This window comes from Dipodomys ordii, unplaced genomic scaffold (assembly GCF_000151885.1).
Source record: "Dipodomys ordii isolate 6190 unplaced genomic scaffold, Dord_2.0 Scaffold27, whole genome shotgun sequence".
NCBI lineage: Eukaryota > Metazoa > Chordata > Mammalia > Rodentia > Heteromyidae > Dipodomys > Dipodomys ordii.
Window position 1 is genome coordinate 14,205,433 of NW_012267243.1, and position 18,381 is coordinate 14,223,813.

At 37.9% G+C, this 18,381-nt stretch overlaps 1 protein-coding gene across 1 annotated transcript in view; it reads left to right on the plus strand.

The window, feature by feature from the left end:
• Cep120 (centrosomal protein 120kDa) overlaps positions 1-18,381 on the plus strand; it is a 58,465-nt gene that overhangs the window by 18,442 nt on the left and 21,642 nt on the right. Inside the window, exons 10-16 of the mRNA XM_013015543.1 lie at positions 2,958-3,107; positions 4,550-4,732; positions 7,237-7,336; positions 7,423-7,575; positions 8,012-8,101; positions 13,681-13,773; positions 15,137-15,331. Of these exons, the coding sequence (XP_012870997.1) occupies positions 2,958-3,107; positions 4,550-4,732; positions 7,237-7,336; positions 7,423-7,575; positions 8,012-8,101; positions 13,681-13,773; positions 15,137-15,331 (964 nt within the window). The remainder of the gene's footprint in view (positions 1-2,957; positions 3,108-4,549; positions 4,733-7,236; positions 7,337-7,422; positions 7,576-8,011; positions 8,102-13,680; positions 13,774-15,136; positions 15,332-18,381) is intronic.

An 18,381-nucleotide genomic window follows, 5' to 3' on the forward strand; every position in this document is an offset into this window, starting at 1 on the left:
CCTATAAGCCCAGTTACTCAGGAGACTGAGATCTGAGGATTGCAGTTCAAAGCCAGTTTGGGCAGGAAAATCCATGAGACTCTTATTTCCAATTAACCACCACAAGGCCAGAAGTAGAGCTGTGGCTTAAGTTGTAGAGTGTTAGACTTGAGCTGAAAAAGCTCAGAGACTGTGCCTAAGCCATGTCTTTTAGGCCAATACTAGCAAAACAAAAGGAGAGAAAATGTTTTCGTCATCTCAGAATGTTGACATGGAGTCTAAGCAGCTACACACTGTTCCTGCCTTTCCTTGATGCATACCTGCATTCAAGTCTTGCACCTGATTTTCCCACCATCTAATGTTTTCTAGAGTCATTTCCAGTTCCCCCAATACTTCGTTATAAATAATGGAGCTCACACTGAGCATGATTATGTTTGTAGAATTGAAAAACTGTATTTTCCCAGCTTAGACTCAGTTTTGCATTTGACAGGTTAAATGCTAAAAATCTTTGCTGTTGTTTTTTTAATCTGGAAATTCAAGATGGAAAATAGATTTTCTCTCATGGACATAGCTTTTCCCAAAATATTTTCTTTATTTCAAAAATAGAATTACGGGGCTGGGAAGGTGGCTCAGTGGTAGAGCACTTGCCTTGCATGCCTGAGGCCCTGGGTTCGATTCCTCAGCACCATATAAGCAGAAAAAAAAAAGCCAGAAGTGGCGCTGTGGCTCAAGTGGTAGAGTGCTAGCCTTGAGCTGAAGAGCTGAGGGACAGCACATGGCCTAGAGTTCAGGCCTCACAACCGGATCCTTCCCCCACCCCAAAAAAAAAAATAGAATTACTACTTAATGTCCACTTTTGGGAGGTTTGTTTTTGCCTTTTCTCCCCTTTACTCTTAGCTAAGATCTCTGTGCTGCCGCTGTTGCTGGAGAATTTGACTGTAATAAATCTGGAGAAGATGTTGGATTAGATACAGGAGAGGAAGTCTTAACCAAGCCTGTAAAGAAAACATTCACACTTACCCGTGTTTGCTGCTTGCTATCAGGACCACTTGTTTAATCACTGAATGTCTGTGTGATGCCCTGTTACAGTCCATGAGCCACATGCACAACTCAACTTTTGAGGGTGACAGATTCATAAACAAGTCAAATTATGAGAACTGTAGTTCACTTGGTAAAGAAAAGGAAATTGTATTGTTAGAAAATAATATGGGGCTGGGAAGGTGGCTCAGTGGTAGAGCGCTTGCTTGCCTTGCATGCTCAAGGCCCTGGGTTCGATTCCTCAGCACCACATAAGCAAAAAGAAAAAAGCCGGAAGCGGCGCTGTGGCTCAAGTGGTAGAGCGCTAGCCTTGAGCTGAAGAGCTGAAGGACAGCGCCCAGGCCCAGAGTTCAGGCCCCACGACCGGACCCCCCCCCCAAAAAAAAATATGTAGTTACTGCCCACTGAACACTACATAGAACTACTTTCCTGTCCTATAGTAAATAGGAATTGAAATTCTAGTACATGAACTCCCTCTGACATAGGTTGATGTCAGTAGAATTGGGTAAATAATATAGGTGAACACATAGGAATTCTTTTTGTTGGAAACAATTTTTACTAGAATTTAATTGGTATTTTATATATGGATATATGATATGGTATGGGATTTAAGCAAGCATTGTAATATTTTAATTTGGTTTTATTATCACTACTGAGAATTGAACTCAAACACTTTACTAGTTGATTCATACCTCCAAATCCATTTTTTTTCTTTTGCTTGCTTGCCTCCCTCTCTTCTCCTCTTCCTTCCTTTCTTCCCTCCCCCTCTCCCTCTCTTTCCCCTTCTCCCTCCCTCCCTTCCCCTATCTCCTTTCCCTCCCCTCTCCCCTTTCCCTCTCCCCCACCTCTCACTCCTGCCCTCTCCCATTCCCTCCCTCTCTCTCCCCCCACCCCATCTCCCTCTCCCCCATCTCCCTCTTTCTCTTTCTTGTTTGTTTCTTTGTTTTCCTCAGATATGATCTAGCACTAATGTTGCCCAGGCTAGTCTCAAACCATAATTGTCTTTCTTCCACCTCCCAAGTAATTGGAATTATAGGCATGTACCACCACACCCAGCTATATTTGGCTTTAAATACAGAGTTAGTTTAGCAGTAGTCAGGCATTCTTCATTTAGTTTACTATGGTTTTAAGAAACGAAAAAAGAAATAGTTGTGATGTTACTCTGATTCATCTAGTATACATTTGAATTACTTTTATCCTGATTCTCTGTTCAGAGACAAATCATTATGAATTCTTTTATACTGACTAATAAATATCAGGACCTTATTGTCTAAAGGAAAGTAGGTTTAGAGATCAGTTTAGCAGGCTGGGATGCAGCTCAGTGGCCAAGTGCTTGCCTAGCAAGTGCAATGTCCTGGGTTCAATCCCCAGTACCAAAAAAAGAAAAGACAAAAAATACAGCTAAAAAAAAGAAATTAGATTTAGCAAGCCAGCTACCCTCCCTGCTGTTCAGTTTTCTTGGTCATCCTGGAGTTTAACCCAGGGCCTTATGCAGAAAAGGCAGATGCTCTGCCCCTGAGCCATATCCCCAGCCCTTCTTCCCATTAGTTATTTTTCAAGTAGAGTATTGGACTGGGACCCTGGCCTACTTAGAGCTGTACGTGGATAACGTGTGTACTGCCATGCCTGGCTTAGTGAAATATAATTGTTGCCTGGGCTAGCCTCAAAACGTGATCCTCCCAATTACATTTGCGAGGCACCCGCCTGGCCCAGCATTTAATGAGCACATAATACATGGCAGAAGCTGCTTGCTTATTTGTGGGAATGCAAAGATGAAAAAGGATGTGCACTGACAAGCAACTCTTAAATTACAGCTCAGCGTTCCTATTATTTTTCATTTAAAAATTGGTTATAGTTTTTAAATCGTATAGTTTTAAAATCCAGACGTGAAGACTGCTGTATAGATGGTACAGTAACACTTTCTATTTCTTGCATTCTAGGTACTCCTATCCATTCTTTGGAAGTGCAGCTCCTATCATGACTAACCCCCCTGTGGAAGTTCGGAAGAACATGGAAGTTTTTCTCCCCCAGTCTTACTGTGCATTTGATTTTGCAACTGTGCCTCATCAGCTGCAGGACACCTTCTTACGGTAATGTGTATGTTATGTGGATTTTTTTGTTTTGTTTTCCCAGGTCAGTACTTGAAAATTTGGTATCTAGACTTAAATCCATAGCACTGTATGAATTTGAGAATCAAACAAATTTACTGGTACTGTAACTGATATTTTCACTTTTACCACACACTTACAGGTTTGTTATAAAATCTGTTTGCCTGAGTTTAGATACTTAAAGTTTGTTAAAAAAAAAAATCTGTGATTAATGAGGAAGCTTTAAGTATAGTGGTGTTTTCTTTACATAAGGAGATAAATAAAACTATTTAGCTTTGCTTGAGTCACGAAATTAACTGTAGTATGTTATTTCTTTTTCTTTTTTGCTGGTCCTGGGGCTTAAACTCAGGGCCTGGGTGCTGTCCCTGTGTTCTTTTGTGCTAAAGGCTACTGCTCTACCACTTCAGCCACAGTGCCACTTCTGGCTTTTTCTGAGTAGTTTATTGGAGATAAAAGAGTTTCATGGACTTTTCTGCCCCAGCTGGCTTTGAACCACTATCCTCAAATCTCAGTCTCCTGAATAGCTAAGATTATAGGTGTGAGCCATCAGTGCCCAAATTTTTCTACTGTTTTTCACATATAAAAATCTAGCCATTTGAAATAGATGTTCAAAGGAAAATGAGACCTACAAAACATTTTTTACGGGGCTGGGAAGGTGGCTCAGTGGTAGAGTGCTTGCCTTGCATGCATGAAGCCCTGGGTTCAATTCCTGAGCACCACATAAGCAGAAAAAGCCGGAAGTGGTGCTGTAGCTCAAGTGGTCAAGCGCTAGCCTTGAGCTGAAGAGCTGAAGGACAGCACCCAGGCCCAGAGTTCAGGCCCATGACTGACCAAAAAAAAAAAAAATATTTTTTACTTTCCCCAGTTTTTCTTTTGGGTCCAGTCGTGGGGGCTTGTACTCTGGGCTTGGGAACTGTCCCTCAGCTCTTCAGCTCAAGGCTAGCGCTCTACCACTTGAGCCACAGCACCACTTCTGGCTTTTTTCTTTTTGCTTATGTGGTGCTGAGGAATCGAACCCAGGGTCTCAGGCATGCAAGGCAAGTGCTCTACCACTGAGCCACCTTCCTAGCCCAACATTTTTTACTTTCATAGAATATAATAATCCAAATTAATACAGTCCTAAAGGAAAAATGTAGGAGTCACAAATTTTATAACCATTGTGGAAATTACAACAATTTATATATTGCCTAAAAGCAATATAGAAACAAATTAGTTTTTCATGCTGGTTACCTGTGAAATTGAGCCTTTAACAGTTTTGTTAGATTATTTTTTAGGTAAAAACAGCAAGTCTAACAATAAGTTAGCAATAAGTTAACAGTAAGTCTGACAATAATTTCCTGCTTTAGGGTATGCCAAGATTTTAGTTGAGAAAAGGCTCTAGCGGAGGACTGGCAGATGAGAACTCATGTTTTTCTTTTCCTTAGGATTCCCCTGATCGTTGAATTGTGGCACAAGGATAAAATGAGTAAAGACTTACTCCTGGGTGTTGCAAGAATCCAGCTTTCTAACATCTTGTCTTCAGAAAAAACTCGATTTTTAGGCTCAAATGGTGAACAGTGCTGGCGCCAAACATACAGTGAGAGTGTGCCTGTTATAGCAGCACAGGGGTAATGTATCTTCTGCACCATTTTTTACTTTTATAAGCATTCTGATTAACAAACCCCAGCCTTACTGTTTCATGTCCTGTTTTGGCTGATTAGGTTTGTTTGTTTGTCTTTTAATTTTATCGCTTGCATTCTGAAGTAAAAAAAAAAAAATCTTATTTGCTTTGTATGTCCCTTCCCTACAGTATAACCCCTGCTTTCACTGTATTTGATGGAGGGGAAGGGAAAAAACAAATTGTTTAAATAGGGATACAGGTGGACCCATTGCAACAATGAGATGTATAAGTCTTTATGTCGAAAATGAACTTTACAACTTTGGTGGGGGGGAGGGGAGGATGGATGGGAAGGAATGGGAAGGGGAAACAAAGGAGGCTACAATGCTTGATAAGAAATGTACTCATTATCTTGCCCATGTAATTGTAACCCCTCTGTACAGTATTTTCACAATAAAAAAAAACATACTGCTATAATACTGTACTTCTTATTAAGAATTCCTGCCTTCTCTTTAGCCTGATAACAGTATTATTTTGGATTTGATGATAGTGGAGAATTGAACTCAGCTTTCTACTTGCTAGACAGGTCCTCTGCCATTCTCGTCACTCCCTCAGCTCTTTTATGCTTTTTCCATTTTTCAGGTAGGGTGTCAGGATTCAGAAGTAGTTTTTAAAATAAGTTTTTAAGGGCTAGGGATGTAAAGCACTTGTGTAGCATTTACAGAGCTCCAAGTTTAACCCCTGGGACCACAAAATAAATTTGTTTTTGTTTTCCCACCTAATTTTATTGCCACAGTGAAAACCTTGACTTTTCATATTTTAAGCAACATGTTAAACTGTTTTTCTTAAATTAACAATAGCAGTTTAAATTCAGTTTAATACTCCATTCCATTTATCTTTGTTTTTTAAAACATAATGAGAATACAGGAAGAAATTGGGCTTAGCAAAATTCTGAGATCTAAAAATTTTTATTGAAACATCTTAACCTATTTTTTTCCCTATCCAAAGCCATGTGCAGAGACTTGAAGATTTAGTAAAGCCTTTATTTACTTTGTTTCCTGGAGAACCAGATGTTGGTTAAATAGGGGTTTCCTTTGATTCTTTTACTGAAAAATCTCTTAACAGTTATTTTTCTTTTCTGACAACATAAGTAGAAGAGAATCCAATATTTAGCATAGAAGCTAATATTTTAGTGCTGTCTGTTAGGATTATTAGTTTATTATCTTGCTTTGTAGAAAAAGAAGTTGGAAGTCTTTCTCTCTCTTTTTTTTTCAGTGGTCCTAGGGCTTGAACTCTGGGCCTGTGCGTTGTCCTTATGCCTCTTTGTGCTCAAGGCTAGCACTTCAGCCACAGTGCCACTTTTGGCTTTTTCTGAGTAGGTTATTAGAGATAAGAGTATCATGGACTTTTCTGCCTGGGCTGGCATTGAACTGTTTCTCTGATCTCAGCCTCCTGAGTGGCTAGGATTACAGATGTGGTGATCCATTCTTTCTAAGAAAGAACGTCAGACCTGATCAGGAATTTCTATCCAATATCTAGGATTACAGATGTGGTGATCCATTCTTTCTAAGAAAGAACTTCAGACCTGATCAGGAATTTCTATCCAATATAGTAGTGCTTCATTTACTTTCATCATTTCTTATAACATTTATGAGATCAGGAGAACATGTAGAATTAGTTAATTAAGCGTTCTGATTATATGGATCCATGGGTTAAAGTTTTGTTTAACGAGAACATATTTGATTTAGATGATCTGATTTTCTTTTAATTTTTTTGTTTTTATTATTTAATGATAAATACACTTCTGATGGTACAAAGAAGCACCCATTTTGGATGATTATGTAGTTACCTTACTTGTAGGCATTATCCTAGACAGTGCTTACATTTGCTTCTTTTGGTAAAAGTAGACACATAAATTCAGAACGACTAAAGGTGTTTGTGATAATGTATTTGGCTGGGCACTATGGTTCAAACGTTAGCTATTCAAGAGGCTGATATCAGGAAAACGTGGTTTGAGGATAGACTGAGTACAAAGTTTACCATACCCCATCTCATCCCAACTATATGGGAGGCTAAGATTGAGAAGATTTCAGTTAGAGGCTAACCCCACACAGAAAATTTGCAATTCTTCAGCTAACAGAAAAAGTTAGGTGTGGTGGCACATGCTTGTCATCTAAGCTACTGTAGGAAGCATAAGATAGGACTATAGTCTATGATTGCCCCCTAAAAAGTGAGACTCTATATTCTGTTCACAACAAACAGCTGGAGGCATGGTTCAAGCCTTAGAGTGCCTATCTGAGTTCAAATACTACTACCACTTTAGGAGAAAAACAAAGGAACATGTGTTTGGGAGATCTTGAAGTCTAAAGACTGTTGGAGTTTCAGCAGCAGAGGTGTCAGGTATAACTTATGTTGCTTACTCCTGAGTATTAGAGTACTGACTGGAGAAGTAAAAGGGAGAATAACATAAAAGTGTTTCTGTGGCTTTTAAGATACTTTTTATTTCCCTTGTAGGGCAAATAACAGGATAGTAGACCTTTCTTACACAGTGATTCTAGAAGATTATGGACTAGTAAAAATGCGTGAGATTTTTGTCTCTGAGTCTTCATCTCAGGTAAATATAATGGAGTCTTATCAAATGCCTTAAGACGGACTTAATGTGAGAGTGTGATTAAAACTGTGCTTTGTCATCTTTGTTAGGGTTTATCTACTGTACAGCAGAAGACACCTTCACTTCCTCCAGCACCTTGTCCCTCAGAGGTTCAGCTGGAGCCTCGCGAAACTTTGGAATACAAAGCAGCCCTGGAGCTGGAGATGTGGAAGGAGATGCAAGAAGACATTTTTGAAAATCAGGTTACTTTAAAAAAATCTATTCTTGTGTACTTGGTATATTTTTCCTTTTCTGTTAGTAGGTTTTCTTTCTATATTCTTACCTGTTTTGCTTAGATGTCAACAATGTCTTCTGTTAAAGAAAAACAGAATAAACATTTAAAATGGGACAATTTGGCATAAGACTTTCACTAAATTTTGTCAAAATTAATAGTATATTATTCTTTTGGCTCAGATTCTTACGTGGTCTACTCATTTGGAACTTGGATTAATAGTCACTAAAGGAGAGGATTAGAAAACAGAACCGCTTAATTTTCTTCTGCTTATGTGGATGTTGTTTCCTGCAAGCAATTTCTATTTTTACCAAAAAAAAATAAAATTCCTGTAAAAATACTAGGTTCATTGTTGATTTGAAATATTTGGAGTTTCTTTTAACAACTCTGTTTTTTACCCTTGGTAGTTGAAGCAGAAAGAATTGGCTCATATGCAAGCTCTTGCTGAGGAGTGGAAAAAAAGAGACCGGGAAAGAGAATCGTTAGTGAAGAAAAAGGTGATAACTTGTGGAAACTTGAGGGAGGAGGGGAAGAATTCTAATGATAATACCTTGCATCTGCTTTAAAGAAAACCTTTGGAAAGAATAGTCTGCATAATGGGTTGTATTGACATAGGTGAGGTAGATGGATAAGTCAGATACCACTGTGATTTTATCTTTCTACGTTTTGAAGTGGCAGATGTCTTACATAGGACTTTAAAAACAAAAGATATTGCCTCTTTGGGCTGGGAAGGTGGCTCAGTGGTAGAGCACTTGCCTTGCATACCTGAGGCCCTGAGTTTGACTCCTCAGCACCACATAAGCAAAAAGAAAAAAGCCGGAAGTGGCGCTGTGGCTCAAGTGGTAGAGTGCTAGCCTTGAGCTGAAGAGCTGAGGGACAGTTCCCAAGCCCAGAGTACAAGCCCCCACGACTGGACCCAAAAGAAAAACTGGGGAAAGTAAAAAATATTTTTTTTTTTTTTGGTCAGTCATGGGCCTGAACTCTGGGCCTGGGTGCTGTCCTTCAGCTCTTCAGCTCAAGGCTAGCGCTTGACCACTTGAGCTACAGCACCACTTCCGGCTTTTTCTGCTTATGTGGTGCTGAGGAATCGAACCCAGGGCCTCATGCATGCAAGGCAAGCACTCTACCACTGAGCCACCTTCCCAGCCCAAAGCCTTTCTTTTTTTTGCAAAAGAACTCAAAAGCAAGTAAAGAGCCATTGTTGGCCTATCCTACCTCTAAAAGGTGCTCCTGACCTTCTGCCAGGGGGTGGTCACTCTTCATACAGCAGCACGATTGTACTCTCGCTGACCAGCTGAACCACAGGTGTGCTTCTGCTCCACCGGAGTTAAGTAAGAGTATGCTGGCCCAATTGGATCCACCTCTGAATGTGTGGACAGAATGCTTTCTGCAGGGGCTGCCCAGTGGTCTATACCAGGCCAGGGCAGCAGCAATGAGTCTGTGACCCAGTTTTAGACGTATCTTTTTGTTTTTGTTTGGTTGGTTTTTTTGTCGGTCGTGGGGCTTGAACTCTGGGCTTGGGCACTGTCCCTGAGCTCTTCAGTTCACAGTGAGCACTCTACCACTTGAGCCACAGTACCACTTCCTACCTAGATGTATCTTTTAAAATGATCATCTGAGGATTTATTCTGGAGGAAGAGAGGGGGAGGCTAGCCCAAACAAAAAGTATTTGAGTTTTATACTAAGTAATAAGTACAGAACTCATGTATTGCATATTAATGGAATTCTAGAGCTCTGGGCAATATGATAATGTTCTGAAGATAAGTAAGCTTATCCTTGAATCATTTGTTCCATGATAGAGTCCTTTTAGTATTCAGGTTTGCAAAATTCAAATAATGATCAAATTTGGAAAGTTAATAAAATTTGACATATAGTGACAATTTCAACTTATGACATAACTGAACATAGTTTTACAAGAAATAGTTATTTTCAATAGAGTCAGGCAAAAAAAAAAAAAACAAGTTGAAAGTTTTGGTTTGTTACCTAAAATGGTAATAGTGATTTCTTTTTTCTGTTGGGAATTTATTCCATCTATACAATTATTTCCTCCATCCCAGCTTGAATTCATGAACTCTGAGCTACTAGGAACTCTAATCAGAATAAAGATGGTGGTGGATGCCTAATAAGTATTTGAACTATTTATTTGAATTAGTCATATTGGAAAAGTAGACTTGAATTTACCATTTTCTTTCAACCAAAGTGCATTTTGGGACTAAATACTTCATTTGTCTTAAAGTGCCCTATTTTGAAAGAACATTATCAGCTAGGATGTGTTAACATCCATAATTGGTCTTAATCTTAGAAACCACTGTAAAATCAAGTCAATAGGGAGAAACAAATAGTTCTTCAATATGAGATGTTTAAAGTAAAATTCTCTGCGAATCAACTATAGAATTTTATGTCCATAATGTTTGAGTTGTTTCTGAAGGTTGTTGGGTCTATGTGTAATTTCTTTAATACTTGGAAAGTGTGCCTGAAGGAGTATGGGTATACCTGATCTCTGTTTTACATGGTACTGCCTATAGTGGTCTCATCTATGAGCACTCTCAGCCCCTGCCCAAAGGAGGACATGAGTCCTACATAAGAGATTATGGGGAGGCTTTCGTAGAAAATACAAGTACCTCGTTGCTGAAATTTAGAAGTTACCTCCAGTGCTTTTGATAGGCTTTCCACACAAGCAAACAAAGTTTTATTTCAGTATAGGACTATTGCATTAAGAAATTGTGCATATTTTGATGTTAGATGGGAGGACAAAGTGTGTTCAAAATATAAGGTGGGACAGGGAGGGGACAAAACTGGGAGAAAATGAGGGAAGAGATGACACTGTTCAAAATGAAATGTACTGACCTATGTAACTATAACCCCTCTGTATATGACCTTTACAATAAAATATATTTAAAAAATGAAAATAAAAAATTAAAGTTAGACTAGATTATATGAAGGCTTTTCTAGCCAGTATTCAGGAGAGAATGAAGTCCTTGTGACCTAACATGCCCATTGTTGGTAAAGAATTAACTTTCTCTCGTGCATCTAGATTGGTAGAATTATATACCATCTCCAGAAAGAAAGATAGTTAATTTTCTGTGCTCTGTGGTGCAGATGATGAATCCTAGTTGAGAAAGATGGAGATTTGAGAAACACTGTTGTTTTTTTTTTTTAAATTTTGTATTGTAAAGATACTATACAGAGGGTTACAGTTACATGAGCAAGGTAATGAGTACACTTCCTATTGAGCATTGTTACCATCCCTTCCCTCCCTACCTTCCCTGAGGTTCTTTTTTTTTTTTAATTGTGATTAAGTGATTACATAATTTCTCAAATTTCACAGTATTGTGGAATAATGATGCTCATTTAAAGTCATAAGTTCATTCTAACTTTCCTGGAGCAAATTGTCTATCACAGTCTATAACATATAACGGTGTACACATATACACCATACCTGTGATCAGCAACATGGGGATATTTAGTAGTGGTTCTACCAGATGAGTGGGAATTCTTTGGAGAAACACTGTTTTAAAAGGATATTTTTATTTAGATAAATAAATAATTATTTTAGGCATTCTGATAGAAGAGTAGATAGAAAAGTAGAGGAAAGTGAATATTAAAGTCAGGGAGACTTGGAAAGCAATATTTATAAATGAAAATGGAAGCTGTACGTGAATATAGGATTACAGAGAAGGGCGGGGTGGGTATTGAAGAGGATGAAAGGACGTTTGCATCCTTATACCTGGAGGGGTCCGCGTGTCCCCGGTCTGTTCATTGTCTGACCCTCAAGAACAGTGAATCCACACAGGTTGTCTCTTCACAAACTGTCCTCCTTCCCCTTCACCAGTGTGAGCTTTTTAAAAGCTTGCTTGACTTGGCTTTCCTGTGTTCTCATAGATCCAGCCTCTACCTATTTTGGCTTATTCCTGGAACCAGTCCTTGACTGTATTCTTTTTCTCTATATAGACTAACTCCTTTGGTGATCTCAGCATTATGTAAATCAAATCACTCACCTCTGATAAACACCTCTTTCCATTTCCAAATTTAGCTTCTGTCCTGAATTCTATACTTGGCTATTTTACTTCTATTCTCTAGAAATTTGTTCCTTTTGATTTTATTCTATCTTAAATAATATTGTCTTTTATTCATTTATTTACTCAATGTACAAACTAATTCACCCTTAATTCTCTTTCATGTTATACCCATTTCCTAGCCCCTGTACCTTGTTATATACATATTGGTCCAAAAGTGGAGCTTTTAAAATATAAGACAGAATAATGTATTCCTCTGTTCAGAACTCATCATACTGCACCTTATACTTCGAATAAAATGGGAAATTCTTAGTAGTATGTTCAAGTCCTTGCATGGTCTCTGTCCATTTTCTCCTGTCAGTCTGTGCCAACCACTCTGGTTGTGCCTCAGACATGCTGAGCTACCTCCTAAAGATCTGAAACACTTTCTTCTGGAGCTATAGTTTGGTTTCTGCTTAGAATAACTTCTGAGGCCTTCTCTGACTACCACATCCAAATTAATGCCCCCCTTTTGTCCTCTGGCACTCTGTTCTCATTCTTCGTAGCATTGACTGGTATTAAATACGCACTTGTGGCTTGGCATAGTAGATCACCCTTGTAATCCTAGCTACTTGGGAAGCTGAGAATCATGTTTTGAGGCCAGCACAGGCAAAAAGATCATGAGATACCCGTCTTAACCAAAAGTTAGCTTAAAAAGTTAGGTAGGTAATGTGCTTCTGCTATGGGAGAAGTGTAGTCCAAACCACCAGGGGAGAAAGCAAGACCCTATCCAAAAATGAAAAGGCTGGAGGGAGTGGCTCAAGTGATAAAAGAGTGCTTGCCTAGCAAGCACAAGGCCTTGAGTTCAAACCCCAGTGCTCCCAAAATAAACAAACAGCATTTGATCATTTATATTTTACCTTTATCAAGAATACAACCTTGTTTTGCTTAGTGAACGCAAGTTTTTAATTTTTTTAGTTTGTGACATGAAAAATAACAATGTACAGCAAATATTGTTTAGGTTTTCAGGCCTGAAACTCTAGAGGAGATTTGACTTTGTAATACAAATTTGAGTTCTTAGTATATGTGATGGTAGGAAGATGAGATCACCACCTAAGAGGCCTCCAGAAGCAGAACTCTGGTGAGAACCCAAATATTTGAATAGTTGTGATAATGATTTGGTTAAGGATGGAAAGCATGCTTAGCATGTTTTTAGATATACCAAAAAAGTAAATGGTACAATTAACAGAACATCATTTTAGAGGACTTAATAAAAATGACCTAGATTCTCCATTTTAAAGAATGTGGGAATAATCATGTGACCAGTGATGGAAATATGTGTTTTATTTTGGAGAAGAAAAAAGACTAAGAAGATGTTTGGCTGTTTGAATACAGGAAGATACATTTTCTCTGTCCATGTGTAGAAATAGGGTTAAATGGACAGTAGCCCTCTGAGAAGCAGCATACCAGCCATTTATTGGTAGTTAGCAAAGGGATCTGAGGGATGTGCCCTCAGACTAGATAGTGACAAAAGCAAACAATTTAGAAAGTTCTAAATTAAAACACACACACACATGCACGCACGCACATGCGTGCGTGCACGTGCAAGAGGAGAGCCCTACAAGGCTGTGTATGTAGATTTCTTACACTGAATTGGACTTTGATCCTTAAAAGCAGACTTCTTTGTACCTCAGTTTCTTCATGTCTACAAGATCAAGCAGGAACTCTGTTCCTGGAATGTAGTAAAAGATAAGTTCTGAAGCAGTAGAGAATTGATTTGCAGCTGGCTGTCCAACGTAGTAACTGGATTAGTTAAAAAATGAGAGTGCGATTAAGAACAATACTGGAAGATTTAGGAGCTTGGCTTGACTAAGCACTCCTGACTACAAGCATCTTTTTGAGACATTTTTTAAAGACAGTCAAACAAATGCACCATGGTTTTCATTTTGAATGAATATTTTGAATTGAGGCATGTACTTTGACTCTTTCAATTCTTAGGTCCTATTTCAATAAAATAATAGGTGTTTCAGATTTTCTGTATTTTGAATAAGAGAAGTAAATAACTTTTTTCTATGTTTTAGGTGGCTGAATATAGCATTCTAGAGGGAAAACTTCAAAAAACCCTAATTGAATTAGAGAAACGAGAGCAGCAGCTGGCCAGTGCAGAATCCGAGGTACTTCATTCACCTGTCATATCTTTATTTTACTGCCTAAACATTATACCCTTTTTTTTTTACTTTATAAATCATGGAAATTGTTTTTCAGACATTTTAGGGAAAACTGATACTCACTAAATAAAGCATATATATTAGAACATTGGGAATGGGCCGGGTGCTGGTGGCTTACACCTGTAATCCTAGCTACTCAGGAGGCTGAGATCTGAGAATTACAGTTCAAAACCAGCCCAGACAGGAAAGTCCATGAGACTTTTGTCTCCAATTAGTCACCAGAAAACTGGAAGTGGCGCTATGGCTTAGAGTAGTAGAGTGCTAGCCTTGAACAAAAGAGCTCAGAGACTGCTGAGGCCCTGAGTTTAAGCCCCATGACCAAAAAAAAATTCTTTTTTTTTTTTGATGGGAATGGGTAGAAAAATGTTTGTTATTTGAAGTAGTCGACCTTCTTTTAGCCAACTGGGCTAACTTCTTCCCATAATAGGAGTTTTTGGTTTACTTTGCCATTATGTGAAAGGGTGGCTAATGGAATTCCAAGCCTAGTGTGGCAGTGTAAACCGCATACTCTCAGGGGGCTAAAGCAGGAGAATCATGAATTCAAGGCTAACCTAAGCTAGATAAAACATAAGAAAGATTACATCCTAACAATCAGCATTAAATTAGATCTTAACTAGGTTATATTAAAAAAAAGTTTTTCTAGAAATGAATTTAAATAGTATTAAATTTATATGTCATTCTCTAACCATAATATTTCTTAAAAATTTGAGCAACCACCCTAATCTGTCTAATTTCTGAGATTTCTAAATGATTTAGGGTTTAAACTTAAATATATCTTCTAAGTGCTTAGGCAAAGAATCAACAGTTTCTATAATTAAAAAAAAAACATCAGGTATGTTTCTTTTATATAATTGTACTAAAGTCTTTATCCAAATGGGAATTTTCATTTGAGCTTATACAGGTTATATATGGATTTTTTATAGTTTCATATATTAGTATTAAGTGATAAGCAATTTTAATCATTGTGTATTTTTTATTGTCTTTAGTTTTACAAAGGTGTTCAGTTCAATAGATAAGTTTATAAGGACGCTGCATCTTGGTCAATGTCACGTCTTCCAATCTTTGTCTCCAACCCATAACTTCATGGATCCATTTTCTCATGTGTACATTGGGTATAATGACTGTATTCTCCCACCCTTCCTTTTTCCATTAATCTCACCATACATTTAAACATTGATCGTCTAAACATTAACTCTCTAATACTAAGAAGTATTCTGAACATTTCACTGATGGTAGTGATGATCAACTGTTTCACAGTATGACACAGCTAGTAATAGCTCAACCTGTTAAGGATGTTTTTGTTTTTAAGGTTCAAAGGGAGAAAAGGGAACTGCAGTCTGAACGCGAGCGGAACCTACAAGAACTTCAGGACTCCATCCGTAGAGCCAAAGAAGACTGTGTTCACCAAGTGGAGCTGGAGAGGTTGAAGACTCGGCAGATAGAAGAGGATAAACACCGGCTTCAGCAGCAGGTGCTCCAAAAGTTGATAAAATTCACTGATTTAGACCATTAATCATATGCATTATACTAGATTCAAATTTATTTAATCTTGGATCTTGTTTTCTAAGTTAAAGCTTGGAATAATGTTTTTGCTCTTAAAACTATTTTTTTGTGGGGGGCGGGGTTCCGGTCATGGGGCCTGAACTCTGGGCCTGGGCGCTGCCCCTCAGCTCTTCAGCTCAAGGCTAGCACACTACCACTTGAGCCATAGCACTTCTGGCTTTTTTCTTTTTTGCTTATGTGGTGCTGAGGAATCGAACCCAGGGCCTCATCCATGCAAGGCACGCGCTCTACCACTGAGCCACCTTCCCAACCCTATGATTTTATTCTTAAGCTAGACAAGTCAAAGTATATATACACAAATATTCTTAGTATTGTTGTTTATAAAACTGAAATACCTTCCTGGGGCCAGTGGCTCATGCCTGGAGTCCTAGGTACTTAGGAAGCTGAGGTCTGAGGGTCACGGTTTGAAGCCAGCTCAGGCAGGAAAGTCTGTGGATCTTCATCTCCACTAAATCACAGGACCATGTCTTCCCCTCACCCACCAAAAGAAAAAAAACAACAACCCTGAAATGCCTAAACTAACTTGAATATTCAAGAAAAACAAATTATATCAACATATTAGAATATATTTTTTAACTGTAGATCTGTACATATAAAAATAGAAGTGTATGACAACAGACATGCGTGCATGCATACGTATATATGAATATATGTATATACACATCACCTTAAGCATTAACAGTATAGCATTTTTTTTTTAAATGGACACTGGGTTGAACTAACATCCTTGTGCTTGCTAGGCAGGAGCTCTGTTTGAGCCACATTATAAGTCTTATTGGAAATTTTTATAAAATATAACAAAGCCATATAAACAATAAACTCTTGAAAACATTCAGAAAATGACTGTCAGTTCCTTCACAACTTCTCTGTCTACCTCCTGTATTTTTAAATCTAGTTTTTCTCAAATATTAACTCTTTACTTAAATTTAAATGTCTACTTTTTGAAAATAAGATCAGGTCAAAAAAATAAACCCCAAACTCTAAAAATAGTCACATTATAAATATTAACAAAAATGAGGACCTACCATGTCCAGATTTACGTTTCCTCTTGTCAAGTATAAGATCTGAATTCAAATTCCAGTACTGCCAAGGTGAAAAATAATAAATAAATCAACAAATAGATTTTTTTAAATTATATTTTTATTACTTTGTGGTGGTTTTACAAAAGGGTTACCATTCACTGTGTCAGTTTATGAATACAACTATTCATTCTTTTAATTTTCAGCTAAAGCATTATTATCTCAAAAACTCTTTGAACTCTAGTTCTTATTAAATGTTGTCATGGACTATTACTTTAGGGTTATTTTTTTAGGATGTATCAGTTTTAATTTTCATTAGCATGATAATTTTATCAATGTCAGATTGTTTGCTTCATAGTTACTCTGTGGTTTAACCATTATATGTCTGGAGTCCAGACTAATTTTCAGCAGTGATAAGGACTCAAATATTTGCAGAAAAAAAGAGATGAAGCTATTAAAAATTAAGCTTATCTTTCTTCTAAAATACCACTGTTGATTAAATATGTCTGACAAGTGTCTTCTGTCTTGAACAGTAGCTGACAGCAGCTTAGGGTCAGTGAGAGTCCTTTTATTTCTGTGGTTATAAATATGAATTTGATTGTTGCTATGGGATTCTGATCTAAGTTGTGAAAAACTTGTAAAAGTAAGCAGTTATCAGAATCACTAGTAGTATTTGTATAATATTTGGTTTATTACTTTTGTTGTTTAAAACAGAAGAGAGGTGCTTAAGAATGGTTTGAACTTTGGATATTAAAAGAATTAAACTTCAGAAAAGAGAATTGCAAAATAGGCAAAGGACAAAGGGTAAACAGTGCAACAGCGATACTCACAAGACACTGTGTTGGAAATGATCTTTTACAACTTGGGGCGGGGTGACAGAACAAAGGAGGGGCTAACAGTGTTCCACAAGAAATGTGCTCGTTACCTTAATCGTGTAACTGTGACCCCTCTGACATCACCCTTACAACATTAAACGATAAAAAAGAATTAAACTTCAACTATATGGAAATAGAAAACAGCTCACTACCCAAACATGTGAGGTACATATTAATTACAATCAGTGATGGTTTAATAGCTACTTTTTACAATTTTTTTTCAGCATTTTATCTTTAGTTACATCTTACATCTCAGGAAAGAAATGACTGATCTATCATGGATGGTCTCATTACAGTATGACTTGGGAAGGTATCTTAGACAATTTTTATATTTAATAAAAACAAAATTTTCAGATTTGAAAAAAAAGTATTTATGGCAGTCATCCCCCCCATTTAGCCTTTCCTCTTTCTTCTCCCCCTCCCTTTTCTCCATTTTATATTGATTTTTATTTTTATTTTTTTGGTCGTGGGGCTGGAACTCTGGGCCTGGGCGCTATTACTCAGTTCTTCAACTCAAGGAGAGCTCTAAGTCTTGAGCCACAGCGCCACTTCTGGTCTTCTAGTGGTTTATTGGAGATAAGAGTCTCACAGACTTTTCTTGCCCGGGCTGGCCTTGAATCATGATCCTCAGATCTCAGCCTCCTGAGTAGCTAGGATTACAGGTATGAGCCACCGGCACCCTGCTTATGTTGATTTTTTAAAAAATTATATTTTATTGTAAAGGTGCTATACAGAGGGGTCACAGTTACATGAGTAAGGTCATGAGTACATTTTTTGTCGAACATTGTTACTCCCTTTCTCTCCTGCTATCCCGTCCCTCTCCTCCCCACCCCCAGCCAAAGTTGTAAAGTTTATTTCCAACATAGTGTCTTGTGAGTATCATTCTTGCATTGGGTCATCCTGTGTCCTTGCTTCACCTCCCCCTCCCGCTTTTAATTTATGAAGTGTTGACTACTTTCTTTAGATACTGATGTTAAAGATAAGAATATATGATATTTTTGGGGCTGGGAAGTTGGCTCAGTGGTAGAGCGCTTGCCTTGCATGCCTGAGGCCCTGGGTTCAATTCCTCAGCACCACATAAGCAAAAAGAAAAAAGC